The following is a 14,869-nucleotide window of genomic DNA, read 5'->3' as shown; positions in this document are numbered from 1 at the left end:
CACCCTGCCGGGAACCTGAAGAAGATCTGTCATTCTCCCTGAGAATTGTGACCACTGAGTCCTCAGTGCCCACTGGAGGGACCTCATTCTCAGGCGAGCCTCTGGCACTAGGAAAATGCAGGATGCCATGAGGCCTAGCAACCTCAAAAAGTCAAAGGCTGGGAGACGTTGGGCATGCTGGAACTTGGTAACCATCTGTAGAATATCTTGTGCCCTCACCTCTGGTGGCGAGGCTTTTCCCAGAGAAGTATCCAGGATCGCTCCTATGAACTGGAGTCTCTGCGATGGTATCATTTGTGACTTCTTTAAATTGAGGGAGAAGCCCAGTCTGTGAAGGAAGTGGCACACGTGATTTAGCTGGATCTGAGCTTGTTCCGGAGAAACAGCCCTGATCAACCAATCGTCCAGGTAGGGGTAGACGTGAATCCCTTCCCTCCTTAGACTTGCAGCCACTACCGACATTAACTTGGTGAAGATCCTCCGGCGGAGGTCAGCCCAAATGGCAACACTAGAAATTGATAGTGAGTTGCCAATTGCGAACCTCAGGTATTTCCTGTGTTTGAGATGGATAGGCACATGGAAATAAGCGTCCTGAAGGTCCAGAGATACCAACCAGTCCTGGAATTGAAGGGCCTGGAGGATCTGAGAAAGAGTGACCATCTTGAATTTGTCTTTTCTGAGGAATTTGTTCAATTCTCGCAAGTCCTCTGTCTTTCTTTGGAATGAGAAAGTAAGGGGAGTACCAGCCCTTGTTCTTCTCCGCTACAGGTACCGGTTCTATGGCACCTTTCTCTAGCAGGTCCCAAATTTCCTGCAAGAGGAGCGGATCTGGAGCTTTCTGAGAGCTGATCCCCGGTGGATGACTCTGAGGTATACGTAGGAAAGGCAGGCAGTAACCTTGGGCAACTGTTTCCAATGCCCAAGCATCTGACGTGATAGCCTGCTATACCGTCAGATGTTGAGTCAACCTGCCTCCTACAGGTGTCCTGTGAGGGGAGTCCTCAGAGTGGTTTTGGGGCGGCTGATGCAGATGCCGATGGAAAAGAGGCACCTGCTGTTGCTGCGGCTTTTGAATATCTACCCCGTCCACCTCGGGTAGATCTTCTTTGACCCCTTTGAGCCGGTCGTCCTCTACCTCTTCCGAATGCGGAGTAGAAGCGAAAAGACTTGCCCCTCGCAGAGGTTCCTGTGGGACGAAAAGGGGTCTGACGGATTGTAGCTCCAAGGGATTTTGCTGCTGCTTTTGAAGTTTGCAGTTTCTCTAAACTGTCATCCGCCTTTTTCCCGAACAAAGAAGAGCCATCGAATGGCATGTTCAAGAGTCTGGCTTGCACATCTGGGGCAAAACCCGACTTTCTCAACCAAGCGAATCTCCTGGTTGAAGTACTTGCCGCCATTGCTCTGCTGATACTGTCAGCCGAATCAATGCCCGTCTGGAGGGATTCGCACATAGCGTCTTTACCGTCCTGTATAATATTCAGGAACGCATCCCTTTCTTCTCCTTCCGGGATGCAGTCAGCCGCTGTAGAAGCACACTCCCAAAGTGTATGGCTGAACCTAGCAAGGGTGCAAGTAGCATTAACAGATTTTAACGCCATGCTACATGCTGAAAAGACTTTCTTTGCCATAGCATCATATTGTTTATCGTCCCTGTCCTGTGGGACGGTAGGTTAAGCCGTCTTGACATCAGTAGAGGATGCTGCCTGTACCACCAGACTTTCTGGGGATGGGTGTTTAGACAAAAACTCTGGGTCTGTAGAAGATACCCTGTACTTTGTAGACAGTTTTTTATTTACTGCTGGTACTACATCTGGGGTTTCCCAGTTTGTCATGATCTTTCTCTGAAGAGCTTTATGAAAAGGCACCACAGGATCCTCCTGTGGTCCTTTGTCAAGAATATCCGTGAGGTCATCTTGTTGGAAAGATTGTGAAGGTGCAGACCACCCCATGAACTCTGAAATCCTGGCCATTAAGGCTCTGTAGGGGGTTTCAGCATGCTCCCCCGGATCTGGCTTAGCAAACTCCACCTCAGGGGAAGTGTCTAACCCACTTGCCTCATGTAAAGAATCATGAAGATCCTTTAATCTGGGGTTACAGGTCCCTGTAACTCAAGTGTGTCTTCCTGTTCAGACAAATCACCCTCTTCTAAAATTGAGGATATAGTTCTCAATTGTTCTGAACTCATAAAGGGAGTAAATCCCATTTCCAAGGCAGAGGGTGTCGAACTTGTCATTATTGGCCTCGAAAACGTTGATGTCGTCGACGCCGAAGGCTTCGAGCGTGGCGTCGAAAACAGAGGCGGAGGCCTCGAAGACCTTGACAGAATTGGAATTCTACTCGACAATATCGAAGCCATCGACGTCGAGGGCCTGGGGATAGTCACTGGATGTGTGGTAACCGTGACTTTTCTTGGCGTCGACGCCGGTGTCGAAGCCGGCGTCGAGTCGACAGACCCGTGTGTCGAAGGGCCCTTCGACAACGGCGTCGAAGACATCGACCTCGACGTCGACGGAACCCTCGTCGACGGTGTCGACGGAACCTTCGAGGAAGGTTTGGAGGTCATAGTCCTGCTCGAGGGTTCGAGACGCGCTCGAGAGGTTTCTTTCGCCGGGTACTGCGACTCGCGGCGTTTTTGACCTTCGGGTCTTTCGACCAGAGCATCGCTCTCGGCAGTCTTCGAGGGGGTCGAGGCCGCTTTCTCGAAGACGCTCATCATATTTTTTCGGAATTCCTCCCATTCAGCCCGGGAACTATGTTTCGTGGGGCAAGGGATTCTTTTTGGCGAAACAGAGGAAGAGGAAGACGGAGAAGGGGATCTTCGACGTCTCCTCTTCGAGTGCTTCGATCTCGAGGAGTGATGAGACCCATTCCGAGACCTGGAGCGCGAATGGTGACGAGGAGATGAATGTCTCGACTTCGTCGACGAAGAAGAAGCTTTAAAAGTCTTACCTTTCTCCAGCTTCCCCCTACGCTCCTTCAGGGCCTTAGCTGTCATGGACATACAGTCCTCGCACTCCGAACAATGGTGTTCAGCTCCCAAACACCACAGACAAATTCTGTGAGGATCGGTCAACGACATCTTTTTCCCACAATCTCGACATTTCTTGAAGCCGGATCGAGGAGTTGTCGGTTCCGACGAGGAAGCCATCGAGTACGGATCGAATAACTCGAGGTAAATAGGATTAATCTGACTAAGAACTGAGCAACGGTATTCCGAGGCACTGAGTAAGCGCGGAAAAACGGAACTGAGCAATGGACGCTGCGCGCGGCCTTTATAGGCAGGATGACGTCGACGTCGATACGGCGGCTGTCGAAGGACATCGACTCGGAGGATGTCGACGCGCAGCGCCCTCTAGAGAAAAAATTTTCCGAGGCCAGCAGAGCTGGAAGGAGATATCTAAGATGAGGAATACGTCGGAGGACACAATCCCTTCGAAATAAACTTTACGGCTAAGAGTAAACAATTCAAGAATTATGTAGGTGTCCATTAGGGTTTAAAGAAAGATACATCAGTTAACTAAAGTCACTTAAGCACTTGGATTCCGATTCTGTTGGTGTGATGATCTCATTTAACGACTGCTGCTTCGTCCTGTGTAGAAACAAAATGTTCTTCCTTTGGACTAATTCCAAATTTTGAAATTGTTTGGAACCTGAAAGAGCAGGAAAGTGGCTTTCTTTCCCAGATTATGAAACAGAAAATGAAGGTGAAGACAACCGAGTTAGCAGGAGAAGCAACGCCATTATTTTAGGTGTCTCATGTTGACATGGCTGGCAGTTTTTTCTTGAACATTTAATAAAAAGAAAAACAAGATTTTAAAAAATACTTCAACATAACCAAATTCAAAAATTCCTATACACGTTTACAATGAGAATATGCTTGCTGTAACAACACTGTTAGAACATACCTAGAGACTCGATGTCGTTTTGTTGAAGGAATCTTTTTAAATGCCTGTCTGGTGGTATTCTAGAACAGCATGGCAACAAACTGCTCCAAATATTGAATTGGGGAATATCCTGTCATAAACAAATTCTTTATTAGTTCATAACCAATATGGCAAAGTGACCATAATGACTGTCACATCAATCTGGCTACGGCATCCCCAGTTCTTAAGTGTAGTGAAAGCATATACCTGGGCATAGACCAATCCTTTTGGGAAAAACAAACACGCAGGAACTACATGTCCCATAAATCCTGTCTTGAACAAAACCGGATCCAAGAAGGGGACAGACCATATTGAAGACCCAGTCAGGTCAACAAGGACAGAAGGAAGGCTGTAAACTATGTCCCCAGCCCAGACAGACCAAACCTTGTTTGTTAACAAGAAAGGGACTACATCTCCCATAATCTGTTTCCCCATCAGCAGAAAATCTGGATTGGACTAGCAAAAACGCATTTACAGATTTGGAATTAGGAAGATAATAGGGCAGTTGGGGGTAATGCACAGAAAGGTTTTACACCCCCTAAAAGACACAGTCTTAGGAAACATGCACCTCTCACAAACGTTATATCCAGAGTGGCAGCAGGAAGTCCAGACCTCACCCGTAGAGTTAATGAACACTTCCTTGCAACACCACAAACACTGGGGAGATGGGAACTCCTGTCTACCTCACAATTGCTACCACCAGGGAGACAAAATGCCCTGCAGCAAATCCCTCCATTAAAAGCAAGGGAAAGGATACCAGCACAGCACATAAGGAGAAAGTTTTTTTAAAAAATCCAACCATACAAGAGTAATGCTCGATACATACCCCGAGCTGCTTGGGAGATCATCAAAATGAAATTCAGAGAAGAGAAATTTTCCAGACTGAAACAGGGGAACAAATCAACAGTAACTTCCCCATCAGCAACAAACACAAGAAAATGGAATCAAGATGGCGGTTTCCCCAGTTAAAGATGTCCATCATAACCTCATTGCTACAAAGCCTCCCTGCCATGGAGCTCAGAGCGGGCATGTGCCCTCTTTGTCCAGTCAGAGGGAAATTATGTAGTTCAAGCTCTATATATGGGCCAGCTCCTATGACAAGAGTGGAAGATAGATTTATGGTTCAGTGAAGAAGAGTTGTAGTGTTATAGGGTAGGAAGAGGAAGATTGCTAGCCTGTCTATAAAATGTGGAGTGGAGGGACAGTTTAAAAAACCCAGAAAGGAGAGGAAAACTGCTAGACTAGCTGTAAGAACTCGAGTGACAAGGCAGATTGCAAAACCTGCAGAAGAGAGTAAGACTGCTGAGCAGACACCAAGACCTGGAGAGGGCATGAAGAAGTTAAAACCCAGATATGAGAGGTTAAATAACTACTTACGCTGCCGTGAAACAGGTGCGGATTACGCGGCTGTCAATGGTTCAGAAAAACAATTTACACTCAACAGGTGCCGATATTGGAAATGAAGATACACCCTATGAAGCGGGGAAGGCAACTAGCATTAATCACTAACGCTAAACAGTAGTGCTAACCACAACTTCATTTTCACAAAAGGTGAAGAAAAGAAAAAAGTAAGAAGCAGACTGCACACTTACTTATCTGGATTATTTAAAAAGGTTACCTGCTGTAAAAAGGCGTCACCGTTCAGCATCAAAAAGAACGTGAGGCAACGCTCAATATATTACGCCTCCAAGCCAATGTTAACTCGTAGCTGTTACAAATCTAAAGAATGCGGGGACATTAAAGGCAGAAAGACTCGTCACTGAGCCAAACATCTAACTTCAGAAAAGCTGGAGCCCAAAGCATCCCAGTATATTCAATAAGCTAGTAACCACTACTCTGTTGCCTTTATCGACCACTAATATAATGCCGTGTATACAATCCTCAAAAATGAAAGAACGGGAGCATGCACCGGAAGAATACATGAGCAATCCCAGATCAGTGTTAGTCTGATAAAACATACACATTAAAGCTCAATTAACTAACCAACTGGGTAACTTGCACATAGCTATAATCACATGACTCACCGAGGATGATTCAAATGACCAGCATACGTTTCTGTAATCTGGTGCTCTTCCGAAAAATTTGTAAACGGACTGAGAGCGAACGCCAAATCCGTTCTATATATAGTCAAATTCCGGTACTGACACAAAGCTGTACAATTGAAACGTGGCACATACAGGCGGCCATATTGGAAGATCTGATTAGACTGTCTTATGCAAGAAAAACAAGGCAAACGAACTCACAAAAGATTCAGTTCGTCATGGAAAAGCCCAAAAAGGGAGACTATTGTAATTTCGCATTAATTGCTCTCACTTACAGTTAAAATGGTGTTATTTTGATGACACAACGAGAGAAAATATAGATCTATATAAATAAAAATGTAAATATTTGTTTATTGAAAATCTTAAATCTCTGAAAATTCTTCACAGATTGCTTTGAAATCTTGACACAAAGTTGCATTTGAATAGGCATGTGTTTTTATATACATAGATGTCACAAATGTGACAGGTAAAAACATGCTTTTTCTGTAAAACAGCGCCATCTGTTAGACGTAAAAGCAACACGCGCTATACTGAATATTTTACGATTCCATTTCAATGTTTCCGATTTAAAATGGCTCAAATACGTGTCGAGGAAGCAGCAGAGCTATGTGCAGCCAGACTTCAGGATGCACGGTTGAGCGCACGGCGGTCACTTTCTGCAGCTTCAGATCTTTGTTCTCAACAGACGCGACAGGCTGAGAGTGGCTGAAACAAGTCAACGAGAAACAGCAGATCAGCGTCAAACACGACTCTGTGCTCAGCAATCACGCGATTACAATCGCCTTGCATTCTGGTACAACCCAGCTGATGTTTATAGTTTGAGCCGGCATCGTCTCATCGGCACCATGACTGAAGTGTGTTCTTATTGCAAGGCTCTGAAATTTAATGGAGAAACGAAAGGAATGTGTTGTACCACCAGGAAAATTAAACTGCCTAAACTTGGAGAACCGCCAGAGCCATTAAAAACTTTGCTTGACGGATATACTGCTGAATCAAAGCATTTCCTATCCAACATCAGGAAATACAACTCATGCTTCCAAATGACGTCGTTCGAAGCAGAAATCGTAACAGCTCAATTCATGTCAACTTGCGTTTGCAATCACCATCAACAAAGCTCAAAGCCAATCATTAGAATTGTGCGGGTTAGATCTAGACACGGATTGCTTCTCACATGGACAATTATATGTTGCGTGTTCTACAGTCGGCAAACCAGATACTCTATATCTGCACAGACAATGGAACAAAAAATATTGTATACCCACAAACATTGTGAAATTAAACATATTTGAAACGTGCGCTCTCTCTTTTCTTTCTTTTCCATTTAACCATACTGAGCCACAGCAACGCATGGCCGGGGACAGAATACATATTTTAAAAAAAAATACATCCCAAGGGTATACATATGTGTTAACTTATCAAATATGGTTACATAACCAAATCTAATTGTTCATTTAGGCCAATCTGGTGGCTTTTGGTTAAAAATATTAACCTCATTTCTTCTCTCAGCAAAGTATTTCTGTCCGTGTTACAACCATTGAATGTGCGTACTTTTAAAAAAAAAATGTTTAATTCCTTTTAAAACAGACCATCTTAATTCTTCACAATCATGATTGGTGGCTGTAACGTGCCCAACCATGGGAGCGGTTAGGTTTTTATTCCTAATACAGCTCTTGTGCGCGCTTATTCGTATATTAACTTTTCGTTCAGTCTGTCCAATGTACAATTTTGAACAATGACACCAAATTGCATATGCTACACCACTGGTGTTGCAGTTGGTGAACATCTTCTGCTGTCATGGTTTTACAAGACCAATGTCTACACTGGTGCTCCGTTTAGTAGAAGCACAACATTTGCACATACCGCAGGGGGCATGGCCACTTGGTTTTTCCAGACCCCACTGTACAGTGATGGTTTGTTGGGAACTCGACTGGTCACTTACATCATGCCGGGATATCAATTCTTTTAATTTGCGTCCTCGTTTGAATGCGCATCTAGTAGCTGGAATGGGCATACTTCCTTTCGACAGGATATGCCAGTTCTTCCTAAAAAGAAACAATTCGGAATCGTAGTAGTGCGATGTGGCGTGAGAAAGAAAGAATTGTTGAGTGTAGATATTTCAGGGAAGCATGCATGGCACCTCACAAGGGCTGCCACATACAATGGTTAACACCTGTGGTGCCCCCAAGACCCGCTTTGATGTGGTTTTGTGTCAAGGCCCAGGATCACTCAAGCCCTGCTGTTTTGAACTAGTCATAACTGATGCTCTTGAAATGTATTAAGTTCTACATACATATTGCTACCTTTCCCGGTCCACCTTTAGAGCCCCTTCAATATACAGACAACAATTTGAAAATGGGCCTTCCTGGACATGTTTTAAATCTGAGGGGAAAATGTCTTCAAAGATAAAACTTAGGGTTTTTTTAATTTATTTTTTAAGTAGTTGTACATGGGCCTAGAGCCGTTGGCTAGAAGAATGCAATAATGCTAACAATTTGGAATTTGAAGCATAAGATTCCCTTTTTGCCAGCATTTAAGCAGAGGTTGCTTACTGACAGGCAGCCTGGTATTGTTCATTAGCAATATTACTATGGGTCAAGTTGTAGATCAGACATTCCAAATAATTGTATTACAATAACACTTCTTGGTATTTATGGGAAGAGCTTTCAAAAAAAGCATTCACAATGTCAGGTCCTACACTCATGCCTACCGCTGTAAATGTCGATCGCTTAATGGTTTGGGGGCGGGGGCAGTAGGCATGTTACGGGTTTGAATGACCAATCACTGTGATACATGTGATCCATGAATCTCATGAAGGAGAAGAACAAATATTTTGTTGCATTTTTGTAGATCCTCCAAAGGTGGACTATTTGGTAAAAGAATTCAACAAAGTAATACACATATGTGAAAATGCAAAATAAGGAAATCTGTTGCTTACGTACGTGCAAAGGATGGATTGGTCCTCACGATCTGAAAAACAAAGAAATGCGGTTCTAATGAATTCTGCTTGTAAGTAACTCACTGAGGAAATTTCACAAACATTTATCAAAGCATGTGTATATTACGACAACACAATAGAAACGTTGTGTGTGAGCAGATATCTCATCAAAACTGCATTGTTTTGGATGACTACAGTACCTAGCATAGCAATTTTCTAACTGAGGTTATCAATATGTTACAGGTGCAGATTGCAAATGCATAGTTCTATGTTTAGTTGGAGCAAGATTATAATACTACCTGCACAGGTAATCAACAGGCAAAGAAAAGACTTGACAGAAAAAAAATGTTTTTGCAAGCAATCAAGGTGTTTTCATTACTATAGTTTCAGAAATGACACTCCCACTTCTCTCATGGGCTCAGTCCCTTAAACAAATTGCTAAATAAAGATAGCTAGAAGGCTGAGCCTAATCTATACAAATAAAAATATAAATGTTCATTTGTTCAAAATCTTAAATCTCTGAAAGTTCTTCACCGATTGCTTTGAAATTTTGACACAACGTTGCATTCGAATAGGCGCGTGTTTTTATATACCTACTATACATAGATGTCACACCTGTGACCAGTAAAAACCTGCTTTTTCTGAAAAACAGCACCATCTGTTCGACGTAAAAGCAACACACGCTATACTAAATATTTTACTGAAAAACAGCGCCATCTGTTGGACGTAAAAGCACACGCTATACGAAATATTTTACGATCCCATTTCAATATTTCCGATTTAGAATGACTCAAATACGTGCCGAGGAAGCAGCAGAGCGACATGCAGCCAGAATTCAGGATGCACGGTTGCGAGCACATCGATCGCGTTCTGTAGCTTCAGATCTGCTTAGTTCTCAACAGAATGAACACTACAGGCAGAGAGTGGCTGAAAGACGTCAACGAGAAACCGCAGATCAGCGTCAAACACGACTCCGTGCTCAGCAATTACGCGATTACAATCGCCTTGCATTCCGGTACAACCCAGCTGATGATTATAGTTATAGTATAAGGTCCCTCAGAGGGCACAAATGGCACTACAGTCTCCGATGAAGTCTCAGATCAGGGTTAATGGGGAAAGACCGACTTTCCCTTTCTGACCATGTTTTATTTACAACAACAAAATAGGGAAGGCCAACCTGATTTGTGTCATTAATTCGCTCAACATGATTTTCTCTCTAGCCAAATAATTAGGATCATTTTCCAGGTTTCAATACACAAAAAATCCAGTTCAATTGGAAAATAAAAAACGAGCAAGAACAAGTCAGAATGCTCACTTTACCACAACCAGAAATGGTGAAGCAACCGTCTCCCCCACCGCTCGTGAGACCCACTACCTGTCAACAGACATTCTACACAGACTGACATCTGCAGGGCAGTCACATTGATAGTCCCACATACATTTCAAGGTTCTACTGCATCGAAAGGAACACATCAGAAGAGTTGAAGGTTGGACAGGCAGCTCTATGCAGACTGTATGAGTTTAGCCTCTACTTCCTCCTCCTCGTTTAATGATTCATTTCGAACTGCTGTGCAATCGATCCAACATGTGAATGTATGAAAGATCCAAAGCAGGAGAACGAAAGAATTGCTTACTGTAACAATTTTTCTCCAGCATTGCCAGCTTTCATAGATTCACATGCGACCCTCCCTCTGACCCCACAAAGCGCAACATTACATGTTATCTGCGCATTAAGCTAGATGGCCTCTAGGGGAGGGGTTATGGTAAAGGGAGCCCATCTGTGCAGAGCAGATGAACCAAAAACGAATGGTGGATCACTGCAGTGATTGCATTTCATCGTTTCTAAAATAGACGCTATTTATATACTGGTGACTCACAGCTTGATGGAGAATATTCAAAAGGGTGTGAATCTATTAAAGATGCAGAGCTGGAGACATAGCCAAAATCCCACACGCTGTGTTCCTCCTCACAAGTAGTCTCCTTCCTCGTTTGAGGCGACTGCAATCGTTTCAGTTTATAGATCAAGTGCCAGCTAATAACCATAACTAAAAATAGTACGTAAAAATGCTACCAACAACAAAAGGGAACCTGGCACATAGGAACCTGCTCCCTTCACAGTTCTGTTGACAGGAGATGGAACATAATCACTGCCTGAGCTGGAGAGGAACAATAAAGTAAAAATACATGCTACATTGTCCTTACTATGTGCAAAAACACATGGATTACTAGCTACATGGCAAAAGTTACTTTCCCATTGCCTAACAAGCCAGTCGTCACCCTTTTTGGGTTACTCTTCCCATCCTCACGAAATGGAATGGTTTATAGGGGCCTCTCCTGGATTGGATTTCCTTCTTGGGGAATTTTCCCTAATCAAACCTTCTCTGCAGATGACCCTTGGCTATGGAACTCTGCCCGAGTCAACCTCTTGTTGCCAAACTTTACATTTTTCCTGATGGCCCTGAAAACATACCTTTTAAGGTTTGCCTTTTCTTTCCATTAAAGGAGCTTGATCATGCTTCTGTAAGTTTTATTTGGCTTAACATTGTATTTTATTTCTGGAATGCTGAGGCACACTGTCCATCCTAATCCGTATAGTAAGAAATGTCAAATACAACTGCCTGATTAGACCTTTTGGTTAAGGATAAAACTCCAGGTGTTCATATAAAGTGCATTGCATTCATATAAAGTCCAACAGTGCACAGCGTTAAGCGCCTCTCCTGAATTGACATTCCATACTGGAGGGGCCTCACTTGATTTTGTAATTTTTTAAAGTACACAAAGTATTGTCAACATGATAAAATACTAAAACACAGGGTTACTGGGTGGCCAAGAACGTGATAACCCCTCCAGCAATCGGACTGTGTAGAGGAATCAAAGTTTTAGCAAATGCAACACTTAGACAGCTCTGCTGACCTAGACTGCGTGAATAGGGCAGACAAAACACTAGGCTAATATGCGCACGAATTTCATACTATAACTGTCATGGTTTTAAAAGCAACAAGCTCAGAAAAGATAAGTCCACTCTCAACATGTGCCATGAAGATGCTGAAGGAATTCGGGGAAGAAGACTCGTAACAGCCTTTGCATTAGAACGATACTGCTTAATATTTAACTGGAACCAGGGTAGAAGCTCACGAAACCACCCCACCCCCACCACCCCGCAGGGCACCTACATTAAAACTCCTAGGTTGATCATTAGACAACGCACTTCCTGGGAAAGATTGGGGCCAAGTTAGGAGCCCCGGTGCATTGCAAATGTATGGAACACTAGCTTTTTCAAAGTCGAAAAGTGACTGCGGGATTTGAACAGTCAGTCACAAATGTAAACTAGGACTGTCATCTCGTAATAAGTGAGTGCAAGGGGCCTCCACTACAGAATTGTCTAACTTTGTATGAACTGAAACGAGCAGCATCCTTAATGGAATTAAAGAGCAGATTTTAGAAGCAAATAATTCAGATTCCTTAGGCTACACTTGAGAGCACTCAGAGCTAAAAGTATAATTTACATCAAAGCTCAAGAGCACAACCAAGATCTCCCTCAACGGAGCAGCTGTCAAGCAACTTTCATTCTGAAATCGCATTTTGGCTCTAGGCACGGCGCATGAGTCAACAGTGCTTGCCTGGGCACTAGCATTACTGGGGGAAGATGTGAATGTTCACATTTGTTGTTAAGGCCCTGGATGTAGCATGCACTTTTGATGATGGTCCCTTATACAGATTACCCCCTCTTCCCCAGCCCCACAGGAAACGCGTTTCCATAGAACGAAGCAGGAAGTAATGGTCCACGTGGTTCTCTGGTCTTCATTTACAGTAAGCATGAAGCAGTCACACCTTGACGTACACGCCCTTACAAACTGGGAGCCAGTGTAGGGTCTGGAAGGGTGGTGACACGTGGCACTTCCTTTTGAGACTAATCAAAAGCTCTGAAGGAGTCGGCAGCTCTTTAGAAAACTGGGCTATGTTAACAGACTTTTTGGGACCTAAAAGGAGAATAACATAACTAAAGTTATCGCTAAGGAAACCCACTGCTGCAATGCAACAAAGGAAGAGATCCTATAAGAGAGTGAGGTAGTGTGGGGCGGAGGCCAGAATCTGTCTACTACGGACTCCGTTTCACCTTCTTTAGTCACAGCCATACGCTAACAGCAAAAGACTATTATTGAACTGGGAGGGGGCACATATTGGAAAACCCAGAAGATGAATAGTAAGAGAGCCGTCATCAGCATAGGTGCAAACCTGGAAAGCAGAATATGCAGGGTGAATTAATGCTAACAGACACAAGATGGAAACGGGCTGCAGACTGCTCGTGCTTTAGGAGCCTTCACCCACCAAAGCACACATTTGGCGACTGAATTACTTAGTCCAGGAGTCTTTGGCAAGTACCTTTTAAACCACTTGCTTCCATGCAGGATTTCCTGCAGATGTGTCCTGTTAGATAAAGTGAAGAGTGGAATATACTCTGGCAGATCATCTGGCTCCTGGCATCTTCATTGGTAAGTGCCCACAGAAATATTACACATAGGCAACAAAGTAGTGGGAAACAAGACGAAATTAGAACTACGACACAGGCATTAATGCCGCGGCACAAAGTCTTGATTTTAACAGCAAATGCACTTCACATTTTAAGGGAGATTTTGGTTTGATTATTTTTTCCATGGAGACTTAATAGAACCAAACACATTTCAGAGGATTAATAGTCAAAATAATTTTCAGGAGACAGCTACTCAGGGGCTACTCTCTCACATTCAGACTTGTTTGAAATTACTGATGCCATACTGCTTGAATGAGACTTCTTTGTGCTGAACTTGTCCTTTAAACATACTTTCATTATTAAATTGTCACAATGAGTACTACATATAACGCACCTCCATTATCGGAACATAAACAGTTTATGTAGTGTAACTCCATGAAATTTGCTAGTTTCCCCTTTGCATTTGAGAATATCCCTCTACATTACAAAGGGTTCTCTTCTTGCACATTCAAGTCCTCAATTGAAGGATACAATCTGGGAAATGTCAAATTTGTACGTTTAGCATATGGGATAGCATGGTCATGTTGCAGGCTTTAAAGCCATGTGCATTACTCACCGTGCCATCCACAAAACCGGCCCCTAATTCCTCCAAGACAATCTAACACGCTACCGACCCTCTGGGGCCCTCTGAACCAGTGCAGCTTTTCTACTAGTTATCCAGCAATATAACCACCAGACTGGGTGGATCCTCCTCCTACGTCCAAGCTCCCACCATCCAAAACTCTCTGCCTCACCACAACCGCAGCATTGACAATCACCTAGGATTCAGAAAGGCCCTCAAGTGGTAATGTTAAAGGATTGAGAAGATTTATACCGTGTACCATGGAGTGCGATTAATGCTCTGTATGAGTAATGTTTTGATTGCCTCTATGTTACAACATGTTTGTTACTAATTAGAAGTAGCGTGGTGTTGTAATGTAAAGTGTGGTATGTATGTCCATGTTTGTGTTGTATCTTATCTGTGAGTAGATTTTGCTATAATTAGTATTAAATATTGTTGAAATTAGATTGCTATTGCTTTTTTCCCCCAAAGTTGTCAAAATTATTATAAAATGAGTTTTTATTCATACTTGTAAAATGTATAGATATTAAGACTCACTGTACTGCAGTTGCTTAAATTTTACTTATTGTTAATGGTTTTTCGAATGAACTTGATGGACATGTTCTTATAAATAAATACATTTTAAACACATTTTTACATTTAAAAAAAAATTTTTTGTAGTTGGTCTACCTTGTAACCTTGGAGGAGCCACTGCTCACAAAACACTCACCGACAGCGGAGAGTCAGGCGGAGTGTCTGGCGGAGTGTGGGGGGTCGGGAATAGTTTGGCCAAGTGTTCGGCCGCAGTGAAGATCGTCTGTGCCTCGACGTACTCAAGTGCCTGGGACTTGGAGAGGCTACTATTTGAACTTGCAGATCTACAGAAACTATTGGATG

The 14,869-nt window shown here is 43.3% G+C and overlaps 1 protein-coding gene across 2 annotated transcripts in view; it reads right to left on the bottom strand.

Moving 5' to 3' along the window:
• Positions 1-14,869, bottom strand: part of MYH10 (myosin heavy chain 10) — a 1,173,511-nt gene that overhangs the window by 919,412 nt on the left and 239,230 nt on the right. For both annotated transcript variants that reach the window (XM_069654592.1, XM_069654593.1), the window contains exon 4: positions 8,905-8,932. In XM_069654592.1, coding sequence (XP_069510693.1) covers positions 8,905-8,932 — 28 coding nt within the window. The remainder of the gene's footprint in view (positions 1-8,904; positions 8,933-14,869) is intronic.

This window comes from Ambystoma mexicanum, chromosome 3q, assembly GCF_040938575.1.
Source record: "Ambystoma mexicanum isolate Mex_15411 chromosome 3q, UKY_AmexF1_1, whole genome shotgun sequence".
Classification (NCBI taxonomy): domain Eukaryota; kingdom Metazoa; phylum Chordata; class Amphibia; order Caudata; family Ambystomatidae; genus Ambystoma; species Ambystoma mexicanum.
Note: the sequence above shows the minus strand (reverse complement) of the source record. Positions and strands in the feature narration are given on the sequence as shown.